Below are 13,450 nucleotides of genomic sequence, written 5' to 3'. Positions count from 1 at the left end.
GTTTGGAGAAGTGTTTTAGTCCCAAATTGCTTCTAAATAATTGGGTAAAAATTTGCAAATCACTTTCTTTTCCAAACCTCAGTTTCTTCTATTATGGAGTGGTTAGACACTTGGTCTCTAAAGTCCCTTTCAAGTCTCATTATTTATGACTTTGTGACTATTTAATTAATCTGCTACTTAATGATAGGAGAGGTGAGATCAGTAAAGTCCTACCACCTATTATTCTCCTATAACACTTATTCTTTGGCTGCCTGAGAGTGACAACCCCTGAGTACCACCTCCCATTTTCTTGGTTTCATTCTCCATAATCCTCTTTCTCCTATGCCCCAACCTAACTATGTCCATACCTTCCACCGTGCTCTCTGGAATTTCCATTCAATAATAGACAAACTTCTTTTCATTCTGTACTTTCATAATCTTTTCATCTACTTGTACTCAGAGACCTGGCTGCACCCAGATGACAGTGCCTCTCTGGTTATCTTTTTTTAGTTCTGACTGAACCTTCTCTCATATCCATGGACACACTAGTTCTGGAGGGGGAGTTAGATATCACTTGCTCTTCATGGCCTCTTAAACTGTCCCTTTTTGGTCATCACTCAACAACTCTTTTGAGGTTCCATTGTGTCAAAAAATTCATGCTATGAAGATCCTATTAGCTATTATCTATTCCTACCCTCCTACCTCCCATCCCAAATCATTCCCCTTTCTTTCTCAAGGAATTTCATACCTGGCTCAGTCTTTCTCTTCTCCTTAACTCCTTTCCTTATGCTTCAGCATCTATTTTAATGTTCCCTTACACACTCTGATATAACAGTTCCTCAGTCTCCTTGAATCCTATGATCTGGTCCTCCACTCTACCCCAGTCACGCTTAGGACTGCTATTATCCTGGATCTCATCATGACTCACACATATTGTGTTTCCTTGATCCAAGGCTTGAATGTTCATTTAACTCACTATAATTTCCTATCATGTTATATCATTCTATATCTCATTCCCTCTAAATATTTTCTTAGCACTCATCATTACCTCTAATATTTCCTAATCCATTATCAGTAAGTACTTTCTGAGTCCCATCCAGTCTGGAAATAAATCAAAGCCATGAGTTTAGGAATAAAGCATCTATAGTTGTGATAATAGGGTAGCAACCTGCCACCCTGGGGGATGTCCCATGAGTGAAGAGGACAATAGATTTCCCAACTCCAAGACTCATGCAAAAGCTTCTTATACCTTTAAGAGGAGGGGGGAGGAGGTTGCATGAGGTAGCAAGTCCTGAACAAGTGAACCTAGTGGCCCTTGCCAATCCAGTCAAAGAAAACCCTTCATTTTGGCTGTTTTGCACTTCATGTCATGAATCCCAAAAGAAGGGGGCAAGGACATTAGAAGCTGAGATCCCAGTTTAAGCTAGGTTCCTTTACAAGGTAAAATCTCTGGGTGGAGGGATTTAGGGTGTGGTTCAACTTAAGCATATCAAGAATAAATATCTTAAGAGTAGGAATGTGAGGACATTACTGAAAGTCTGACATTATCAAGGGAGTGGCATTCCATATTACCTTTGGTATTAACAATTTTCTATCATAATATTAGCACTTTTCTGTCAGCCCAATACCCTGGCTACATTTTCTTCCTTTCTCAATTGACAGTCAATTAAATTCCACACTGTCTTATACTCACAAATACCTTGTCCCCTTGTCCATTGCCACTCATCTCTTTTAAAACCCTGGCCCTGGGATTACACCTACCATCCATCTTCTCTACTCCTACTCATGTGTTACTAAACATATCAAGAGAAAGTCACAAACTAAATTGATCATGTCTACTAGAAATTTATGTTATCCAGTTTCAACTAGGTCCTCACTGTTTCAAGGCAATCCTTTTACTTCTCCTTGATTGATTTCCTATCCCATTTCCCACAGAAACTGCTCTAAGACATCTCTTCTCTACTTATCCCTCCCAAAGCTCTTCCTCTCTACATCCTCTCAATTGGGTATCAAACCTCTAAATTTTCTGTAAGCTCCCCCTCTCTATATCTTAAAACTCCTTGACATCCCCTATTATCTTTACTTTTCCTCTCATCTCTGATAAGATTGCTCTTCTCTTTTCCCACATAAATCATCTATATGTGCTCTTGATTCCATCTACTTTTTAGTTCTACAGCAGACTATATTCATCAAAGCAATCATCTCTGCCTATCCTTCCATCTCTCCCTGCCTAATTGTGCCTTCCCAACTTCATTTGAAACTAGCCTGTCTACCGATTAATAAGCAAACAAAACAAAACAAAACAAAAAACCTCTGAGTTGGCCTTCCAATCCCCTCAAGATATAGTCCTTTATTTCTCCTTTTGACAACCAAAACCTTAGGGGCAAAACAACAAACAAATAAACACTTCTATATGCACTTCCTCTCTTCTTACTCTTTACCTCTTTGCAATATGGCTTCTGACCTCATAATTCAAAAAAACCCTCTCTCCAAAATTACCAATGGTCTCTTCATTACCAAATCTGTTGGTCATTTTAAAAAAATCTTTTTTTTTTTTATTTCTCTGTCACACTCAACAATGTTGACCACTTTCTCCTGAAACCTTTTGCCTCCCTTGTTTTCTCTGATATTAGTATCTCCTGGTTCTTCTCTTACCCATTTGCCTGCCTCTTCTCAGTTTCTTTTGCTGGCTTACTTTCAGGGGTTCCCAAACTTATTTGGCCTACCACTCCTTAAAAAAATAATCAGTGCCCCCTTGGAAATCTACTTTCTCTAACCCTTTAACAGCTTTTTGAAATTTGCATCATTTTAAAAAATATAATTTTTTAAATGACACATCTTAAATTTAATAATTTATTGCAAGTGTGTAGGTTTTTTTTCCTGCATTAAAATTTTGATGACACAATATTGTGTCATATAACCTTATAGTATTGTAACATAGACAAGTCATTACATGCACATATTCCTGCCAATGCATATTGGACTTCCCTAGAACGCATGACAAACTAGCTTGCCATCACTTACTTGTTAAGACCTGTTGGCAGACGTGATTATTGATTGGTTATACCTTGCATTTTGTGTATTTTTGGAAAATAATGTAACCACTAGAACTTTAACTCTGTTACACGATAGATGAAATACGTACCAATGTTTTTCAAAATTTTCTTATCTTTTTTTCTTTCCTTATGCTTCTATTGCCCCCTTATTTTTATTCAGCACCCTCCAATTGCACTGGAGGCTACTACTATACCTGACCTCCCCCCCCCTCCATCATTCCAGCACCCCTCCCCCCAAAGGGCAGTATCACCCACTTTGGGAACCTATGATTCCATATCATCTCTGCTAACTGTGGGTGTTATCATAAGGCTTTGCTTTGGACTTTCTTCTCTCTTCATACTCTCTCAGTAAACTCATTAGCTATTTAATTATAATCTCTATCCAAATGACTCCCAAATCTATATATCTAGCCCTAATTTCCCATGTTTCAGTTGTATGTTACCAATTGCCAACTAAATATTTCAAACTGGATGCCCTGAAGATATCTCAAAGTTAACATGTCCAGAACAGAACTTATTAACTTTCCCTCAGACATCATCTTCAACTAAGAGTTGTTACTTTACCATGTAATAACGCATCTTTAAATTTAAATATTTTAAAGCTGCTATTTTCTTAACTTTACATTTCTTTTGACTTTATAAGAGATGATAATCTAATCTGCTGAATGTTATTACAGAGCAGACCAAACTTAGTTTCAGAAGAAATAAGGACTGTCTTCAAGGAGGCTAATTATAGAGGAAATGGACTTGGCATATACCTTTATGGAAGCACAATTAGCAATGAAATAGTGGCCTGTTTGCAGCATTTTCTATAGATCCCTTTGAGCTTCCTGGTTTCAGGATTGCAGATGAGTGTCTCAAAGAAAACAAAGAAGGTTGCATTCTGATAAAACAGAGAGGATTGCTAAAGCAGCTTTATGAGCTAAATTTACTTAAACCAGAGAACAACTGAATGTGTTTCTTTGAGGTTGATTTAAACCATTATGGCTTCATGTTTCTTCTGATGGATGAATTTTTCTGCCAACAGAATATTTGTTATGATAAGAGACACACAAGTCACTTACATGTCCCTTGTTAATTATCATTTAGGGGAGGAAGCATCAACATTTTTCATAATTCAGAATGTGCTCAGGAATTCAGAAACCTCTCCCTCCCCCTTTCCTTATGGGTTAGAAACAGATTTGTAAAAGTTTCCAGACTACTATTGAACATGACATATTTAGGAGGACAGACATTAAACATTCATATCAGAGAATTGGATTTATTCCTCATGGACTATTATAAGTTATAACAAATTCCTAGGTTTATCTTTGTGGTATATTCTGATATTCTCATCTCTAGGAATCATTTCCCAGATGAATTTTAATACCTTTGGATAAACATATTTGGATATGATATCCAGTTCATTAAATAATCTTTTGGGGTTGGTTATCTATCTGTGCTTGTGAATCTTGTGATGTCTCATTACGCTGCCCGCTTATTATATTTGGTTGCCTTGATTCATTTTAAGCTCTCCCTGAGATCTTTTAGTTGGTACAAATTGCAAGCATGAAATTAAGCTGGCACCCATCTAGGTGATAGAGATGAAGTGTTTGCAATGTAGTATCTAGTCACATTTCATGGTAGCATAATGAAAAACCAAAGATTCTCCAAATAATTCATTTGGAGTGAAAAGTGACTTGGTTACATAAATCCTAAAAACCTGACTAGAGCATAATAAGCTCAAAACAAATGTGAATAATTTTTCTTTTCCTTCTTTCTCTTAACTTCTCCCTTTTCCCCAACTTGCTCCTGCCCCCTGCTCCCTGCAAAAAAAAAACAAAGAAACAAACAAAAAATCTTTTGCTATTTTATTAAGAACTGTCATATAGGATCCTAGGTTCAAGTTGAACATTTGGTTGTGTGCTTGCTGTGGGAACCCGTATATGTAGGTATCAAAATCCAGGCTCCTGTTCAGTTTACAAGTACGTGCCTCAGAACTATAGGTTTTCCTGGTGCATTTCCCCTGAAGGCATGGGGGTAACTAAGTCAGGTGCCATACAAATGATCTGAAGCTTCCTTTCTGGGAAGCCAAATAATTGGGTGATGATTTCATCTAACTGTCATCATCATCTACTTTTTTTTTCCTATTGCTTGATAGTTTTACAAAATACTTTATCATAATTGATCTGTCAGGAAGATGGCCTGTTATCCCATTCCAGAAGAGAAAGCTAAAAATGTTCACAGAGATTAAATGCCAATGTCTTGGGTTTCATAACCAGTGTTCTGATACCATGAGATTAAGTTTGATGGTTGACTGGCTATATTTTTAAATTTTTATCCACACCATAGTATTCTGTACTTCCCCTTTCTTACATGGACATTTTTAAAAATTTACTGAAAGGGTCAGAACAAAAGGTATTTTATATGAAATACACATAAAAATAATTTTTGGTAGTTTGATTGGTATGGCATTGAATAAGTAAATTAATTTAGGATAGAAATTATCATTTTTATTATATTAGCTTGGCCTAGCCACAAGAAACTGATGTTTTTCCAATTATTTAATCTGACTTAATTTGTATGAACAGTGTTTTGTAATTGTGTTCATAAAGTTCCTGGGTTTGTTTTGGCAGGTAGACTCCCAAATATTTTATAATGTCTACAGTAAAATTAAATGGAATTTCTCTTTCTATCTGATGCTGTTGGGCTTTGTTAGTAATATACAGGAATGCTGAGGATTTATGTGGGTTTATTTTATATCCTGCCACTCTGCTAAAGTTATTTATTATTTCAAGTAGTTTTTTACTTGATTCACTAGGATTCTCTAAGTATGTCATCCTATCGTCTGCAAAAAGTGATAGCTTTGTTTCTTTTATCTAATTGCTTCAATTTCTTTTTCTTCTCATTGCTAAAGCTAAAGCTAACATTTCTAGTACCATATTGAATAACAGTGGTGATAATGGAAATCCTTGTTTCACTTCCAATCTTGTTGGAAATGCATCTAGCTTATCCCCATTACACATAATACCTGCTGATGGTTTCTGGTAGATGCGACTTATCATTTTAAGAAAGACTCCATTTATTCCTATGTTCTCTAGTGTTTTTAATAGGAATGGGTGGTATATTTTGTCAAAAGCTTTTCCAGTATATATGAAATACATATGAAAAGAGCTTGAGAAACAAAGACTCTGTTGAGGATCTTGAGAGATGAAAGGGGGGCAGTTCTTCAGATAAAAGTAATGAGAAGATCTGGATAAAAGTAGAGCAGAGGAAAAAGTACTAATGATAGAGGTGAGTACAGTACATCATTTATCAGCAACTAATTTAAATAGGATTGTTTTCAGAATATCAGAATTTATTACTGGGGAAACGGCATCAAAGAAAGTTTTGGGGATTGTGAGACTATTTCATGATAACTATTTGTGTTTTATCAAACAGAAATATGTATGTTGGGTTTCTCAATCTATGTTAGAGATGGGTTACTTTACATTAAGATTTTCTGATTTGAGGCATTAGAAGTCAGATTAGAGGATAAACAACAGAGAGCAGATCAGGAGTCAGTGACTAAGGAAGCTAAATGTAGGAGAGGGATCAGAAAAGCTAAGAGGCTCTTTCAAGAAGCCGAGACACCAGAAGCTATGGGAGCTGAGAGGCTGACACAAAATGATACCAGCTGACTTCTTTGCTTTTGATGTGGGAAGTGGATCTAATTGGAGGAAAGCTCTACTTTTTGAAAGAACTAATTGGAGGAAAGATGTATCTTCTGTAGTGCCTGAAAAGCTGACCAGAGGAAAGGCTGCCTTGCTCTTTAACACCATCTGCAACTTGACACAGGGGAAACCTCTCAACAGTTTGACTATATTTCCTTTTAGTTTTCTTTATGACTCAAAGACTTTGGGAAGCAAAACATAAAGATTTGTTCCTTTAAGAATGAACAGTATCACTTAGGATGAAGTACAATTATGGAAAGCACACCAATTAGGACTCAGGAATTATTACTGTGTATGAGGATGTGTATTTCTTCCATGCTAGGGTTGCCTTTTATCACCTTTGTTGTAGCCATTGACAGTTCTATTCAGTGAACACCACCCACCCCTCAGACTTGCCAGTGTGAGTTCAGGTTGGGGTGAGTGAGTCAGGCCAGTGAGAGAAAAAGGAGGTTTCTAGTTCCACTTTAGGCACCTTACCCTCTATAGACACTACCATAGTGTAGGAATATAGATATAGAACTCAAACAGGCCTAACTTATGACAGATAGTCTTTCTCTCCCAGTTTCTCTCTCTCTCCCCTCCTCCTCCTCCTCCTCCCCCTTCTCTCCGTCCCTCCCTCCCTGTCTCTCTGCCTCTGTCTCTCTCATTTTACCTACGAGGAAATGGAGGCCAAGAAAGTTGAAGTGACTTGCCCAAGGTCATGGAGGCATGAAATGGCAGATGTAGGATTCAAACCTAAGTCTTATGAGTCTAAGTTCATCCCTTTTTCCATGTCACCATGCATGGTCATTTAGAACTCAAGTAACCCTTCTTTTGAACATTATTCATCATCTTAAAAATGGATTTAAACATCAACTAGTGAAATTCCAAATTATTTCAGATATGTGTGTGTGCGTGTGTGTGTGTGCGTGTGTGTGTGTGTGTAGAATCAAAATTTCTGAATTATTGGTGCCTGCAGAATACAATGCAGTATATTTATTTCAGGAGCAAGGGCTAATATTAAGACCTTATCTTGGTATGATAACTGACTTGGGCTTTTTTCTTTTCTTTTTCTTTCTTTTCTTTTTTTTTAAGGGCATAGATAGCTATGCTTCTTCTGGGAGCTATTTTTATTCTCTGAAGCATGCAGCACTTTTCTCTGGAAATTATACAGTAAGAAAATGTTCTATGTTGCCCCAGTTGCCTAAAATAAACACATTACTTCCATATGAAATTTTCTTCCTTGCCATTTTCAAAACTTTCTTTTACCTACATGGACAATAGCCCCTGAAAGAAAACACTTAAAGTTGGTTCCATTATAACATTCACATAACTCATTGCTTTTCACCCTTATCCCTTTACATAAAATGGCTGATGGATTTCATGTTTTGAATGCAGCCAATACACATGGAATCAATACAAAAAGTCCAAAAGGACTCTAAATGGGGAAAGTGAAGTTAAGTGTGTCTGTGTCACTGGAGACTGCAGGAAACTTAACCACACAATAGGTCTTTCTTTTACATTATGGTTTTGGCATAAAGGGTACATGTTAATTTACTGTAAATGTTCACTACAATTCTGCTACTACCACAAGTATTGTGGAGAGAAGTTTCTAAAGCTCTCTCCAAAACTACTTTAGAAAAATCTCATAAGAGCAGATTGACAACAGGAAAAGTTTCAAACCTTTTAATGTTCTGAAAACAATGGGGTCAGAGAGAGGCCCCACTCCTTTGGAATTTCGGGCTTGAATTCTAAAGTAGTACACAGTGTCAAGGTTAAGATCCATAATTTGATGAGTCAGTCGATCACCACTGATTGATTCCATAATCCAGTCATCAATTGGTGTATTTTTGTCCAAAGTATAAAAGAGGATGTAAGCTGCAAAAACAAAATATATATATACATATATTGAGAATGTTAAGAAATGGAACTGCATGTTGCCATTTTAGTTCAAAGCACATTTGTTTCCTGGTTATAATTTATAATGTTGGTGGTACATTAGAAAAAATAGCACAGTACTATACTTATAAGTAATGATTTTCACCCCCATCCACATATATCACTGGTATTGAATAAATAATACCACAAAAATGCTCAGTATTTTTATGAGGAAAGAATCATTAGAAACAAAAAAATTAAATAAATTTTAAAATAAATTATATGTTACTTATAAATTCTGATTGTCAAGTTTGCTGATAAGTATAATGAAAATAGGTGAATATATAGATGAATGTTTTTTGTACTTTGTAGAGGGACAATAAAATTTATTTTGCTATAAAAATTCTCCTCTAATGCCTCATTAAGTCATGGTGTTAACCAAGTTTCTCTCTGTAGAACAGTGAACCACTGTGAGAGGTTCTTTAGAAGATAACCACTAAATGATCAATTATTTGTGTAACAAAGAAAATTACAAAATGGATCTTAGTTTTATGTGGCACCCTTCTGTTCTTGGAGTAATGGTGGAAGAGAGGGAAAAGGATGCTAATATTTTACTACCTATTAATGTTAACTGAAGGTACACTAAGTAATTATTGTGAGCAGGTCTCCTCTTGTGGTCAACATTTAGTGGATATAATATTGAAATTGACATTCTTTCATCTTTATGTAATGATGAAACCAGAAGACAAAAAGAAGTTGCATATGAACAGAAGAATGGATAACAAGAATGCCAAGTAATGGAATGTATCCAAGTGCAAGCAGAGACATTAATTTAAGAAACCCACAGTTAGAATGCCTTATAGTAGTCAAGAAAAACATAAGCAATAAGACCACTATGAAGATTTTTGCTGCTTACACATTAATGAAAAGATGCACATGTAGAAGGATAGTGAAAAATATGTTGGAAAATGTAGATTACATGTAATATACAAATATATATGACCTTTTAAGTCATATATATATATATACACATATATGAATGCCATAATATACATGATATATAAAATAGAAAATGTTTTAAATACATAATACATAATATATTTTATTATTATGTATGTTATGGTATATGTTACATATTAGACTTAAAAGGCAAAAAAATTAAAGACTATGCAAGAGTGTCCCACCTATCTTTTATTAATCCTTTTTTAAAAAAATCATTAGACTGGAGATACTGAAGATGCTGGAGCTCTCTTAATAATTTCCTAACTTGCCTTAATGATAACTTCATCCTTTAAAAGTTGTAGGCACCACCAATGGGGAATAATTTCTTACCGGGAAAAAGGAATTAGTTTGTATAGTGAAAATGCTGAGAGCTTTGGGGATAAATTACTTCATCTATAGGAGTGGGGAACCTGCAGTCTCGAGGCCACCTGTGGCCTTCGAGGTCCTCAATCAAAAGGGCCACTCTGGAGGATCTAGAGGAACACACGTGGCCTTGAGGCTGAAGGTTTCCCACCCCCATCTAGAATATGTGAAAAAGGAGAGTGAAAAGTGATGGAATTATCTGACTTGAACCCTAGAATTTGGTAAAATTGATTAAATGAAATTTTCAAGAGAAAATTTTTCAAGATGAAACTCTAAAGATGAAAAGAAATAATTCTAGAAAGGAGAGAAAAAAGGGAATTGTCTAAAAAGATTAATGTGTATACATAGGGAGTTCACCAACTAAATACTATTTTCTAAAGACACATACTGAAGATAGATGCAAGGGCAGGTAATAGAGGATGAATACAAAAATGCAGCAAGGGCTTGTAAAAATACAGCCCTGGGGCATGAATCAGACTGAGCTGAAGTGATTAAGGAAAACTAAGCATATCAAACTTGAAGCTATACTTAGGAAAAGGGGTGGCTCATGGCAGTGATAGTTCTCTTGCTGAAGATTAATGAGATGGTTAATTGACAATGGATCTTCTTTCGTTTTTATTTCCAACCCTCCTTTTCAGCTTCTTTTCCTGTGTTGTTCTCCCTCATTAGATTGTAAATTCTTTGAGGTCAGGAATTGTCTTCTTTCATATTTACATAGACACACAGCAGGCACTGAATAAATGTTTGGTTATTGACTACTAATTCTGGGTAGTTAAGAATGGACAAATGCAATTCCCAAGCCATTATCAGTGACTTTGGAAGGTTCTTAGAAAATGGGAGAACTACCAGGAGATTGGAACAGAAAAAGCATTATTCTAGTTTTCCAGGTGGGATTTGAAAAGGTCCTCTGGCTTCAGAGCTATTGCTTTCTATTGTGCCATAATGCCTTGCTCAGATAAAAATTAGAGTTGAGGAGATTAAAGAATTGGGAGGGCAACACATTTGAATAGAAAGAGGCAGGAATCAGGGCCTAGAAGAATTCAGTGAGCTGGGTGCTAAATTTGGTGGAGTGGATAGAAAGGGCCCTGCAGTTCCATAGCTGAAAGCAACAAGAATCTGTTCAGACCAGAGTGACCTTCAAGGGAAAGACAGGTGCTAAATAATGATGGCAGAAGAGGGCCTGAACATGGCAGTAGAGAGCAAGGAGTATTGTAGGGGGCTAGCTCTGAGATGGTCCATGGTGAGAGAGGTAAATGACAGGTTTTCCTTTAAGCCTGAGCCTGTTCTAGCTACCCTTGAGGATGTGCAGAACAGCATGTGGAGATCCAGCTATATCTTGGTAAGCCTCCTAGGCCTGTGCAAGGCAAGACCGTACAAGATAAGAGGTTGTGGGTCCAGAAACACCCTCGCGGCTGTGATCCTCATGGGACAGAACAGAAATGTTTCAGTATGGGTATCTGCATGGGAATGATCAGGAATATTGCAATATAGTGAGCATGGTGTATCTAAGCTACACAGGCTACACGAGACATGTGGCAGGATGTCCCAGTAAAGTAACAAAGCAATGCATTAGGTAATGGTTCAGAAACAGTATAAAAGTCTGTTGCTTGCTTGAATAAAGTTGAGTTCTGATTCAGACTCTGCCTGAGTCGTTTCATTCCTCCACAGAATGTTGTGAAGCTGCTGGTCAGCTTCAGAGTATACCAACTTTTCTGTCCTTGTGTGTTAGGGAGTATGAAGAACAACAGTATCTTCAGAGCAAGGCTAGGTTTCACTGAGTTATAAGGTATTTTCAAGTTAAAAATCTAGAATAGAGGCCTTCCTTAAGTGTCCTGGTCATTGTGAGATTATCATTGGGGCATGTGTGCTATCCATTGGCCATTTCCCGTTTTTGCCACGTGATAGGCCCATTTTCTTTCTTAGGATATCATTATTGTAATCATACTTTACAATGGCTCTTCGATGCTTTTATTCATTAGTTGTTTGTTTTGTTCTACTCTCTCTCTCTCTCTGTCTCTTTCTCTCTCTCTCTCTCTCTCTCTCTCTCTCTCTCTCTCTGTCTCTTTCTCTCTCTCTCTCCCTCTCTCTCTCTCTCATTCCCTTTCTGTGGTTCTCAACTTTAATCTTTTGAAGACTGTAGAGTTCCATGACTTGAAGGCAGATGATTTGGGCCAGTTAGATGATCAAGTAGAAAGAGGGCTAGGCTTGGAGTCAAGAAGACATGAGTTTGAATCTAGCTCTAGACCTGTATTAGTTATATTCAATGGTACAAGTCATTTAATCTCTCTCAGCCTCAGTTTCCCCATTTCAAAAATGGGGGAAATAATAACACCTCCCAGGGTTATTGTGAGGATCAAGTGATATTAATATACATGTAGTATTCTTCAAACCTTACAATGCTATGAAAAGGTTACATTTACACAACCCTCAAAATAATACTGATGTTAAAAGTTAGGTCTTTGTTTCAGAAAGAATTTGAGGTTATTTAAAACACTGCAAAATATCAAAATGCAAACCAGCCTGTCTCTTGTGCCTGTATAGTTCTGAGCCCAGCTCACTGTTCACATATGGAATTGATCTATATAATACCGATCTACAAAGAATGATCTACAGTTGTGTAGGCTGCATAGAAGTGGTAAATCAGCACATTTTTTTCCCTTTTAAATTAATGAATTTATTTTTAGTTTACAAAATTCAGTTCCGCAAGCTTTTGATCAGTATTATATAGATCCCACTCCTTCTCCTCCTCCTCCTCCCCCCAAAGATGGCATACAATCCAATATAGGTCCTACATATACCTTTACATGAAACATATTTTGACATTAGTCATGTTGTTAAGAAGAATTATAATCAACGGAATGAACTGGGAGAAAGAAGAAACAAAACAAAAAAAAGGACAGCAAATAGTTTGCTTCAATCAGCATTAAGATGCTGTAATTCTTTCTCTGGATATAGTTTTTCCCATCATGAGTCTTTTGGAGTTGTCTTAGAACCTTGCATTGCTGAGAAGAGCCATGTTTATCAAAGTTAATCATTACACGATGTGTCTGTGATTGTGTACAATTTTCTCCTGGTTCTGCTCTTCTTACTCAGCATAAGTTCATATAAGTCTTTTCAGGTTATTATGAAGTTCATCTGCTCATAATTTCCTATAGCCCAATAGTATTCCATTACCTTCATATACCACAACTTGTTCAGCCATTCCCCAATTGGTGGGTGTCCCCTTGATTTCCAATTCTTTGCCACCACAAAAAGAGCTGCTATAAATATTTTTGTATATGTGGGTCCTTTTCCCATTTGTATGATATTTTTGGGATACAGCCCTAGAAGTGATGTTGCTGGGTCATTTTTATAGCCCTTTGGGCATAGTTCCAAATCAGCACATATTTCTTAAGCAGATATTGTACTTGGACAATGAATTGGGTCTAGAATTGAGGAAGAGAGTGGGCTGGATTGTCTTTGGAAAAGAATACAGTACTTTTCATCATACTGAATTTCTCT

At 36.6% G+C, this 13,450-nt stretch overlaps 1 protein-coding gene across 1 annotated transcript in view; it reads right to left on the bottom strand.

Annotated features, from left to right (window-relative positions):
* DCC (DCC netrin 1 receptor) overlaps positions 1–13,450 on the bottom strand; it is a 1,016,863-nt gene that overhangs the window by 145,373 nt on the left and 858,040 nt on the right. The window contains exon 21 of the mRNA XM_036763165.1: positions 8,390–8,584. Coding sequence (XP_036619060.1) covers positions 8,390–8,584 — 195 coding nt within the window. The remainder of the gene's footprint in view (positions 1–8,389; positions 8,585–13,450) is intronic.

The sequence above is a fragment of the Trichosurus vulpecula genome, chromosome 1 (assembly GCF_011100635.1).
Source record: "Trichosurus vulpecula isolate mTriVul1 chromosome 1, mTriVul1.pri, whole genome shotgun sequence".
Classification (NCBI taxonomy): domain Eukaryota; kingdom Metazoa; phylum Chordata; class Mammalia; order Diprotodontia; family Phalangeridae; genus Trichosurus; species Trichosurus vulpecula.
The sequence above is the reverse complement of the archived record's forward strand: the minus strand, read 5'-3'. Positions and strand labels throughout refer to the sequence as shown.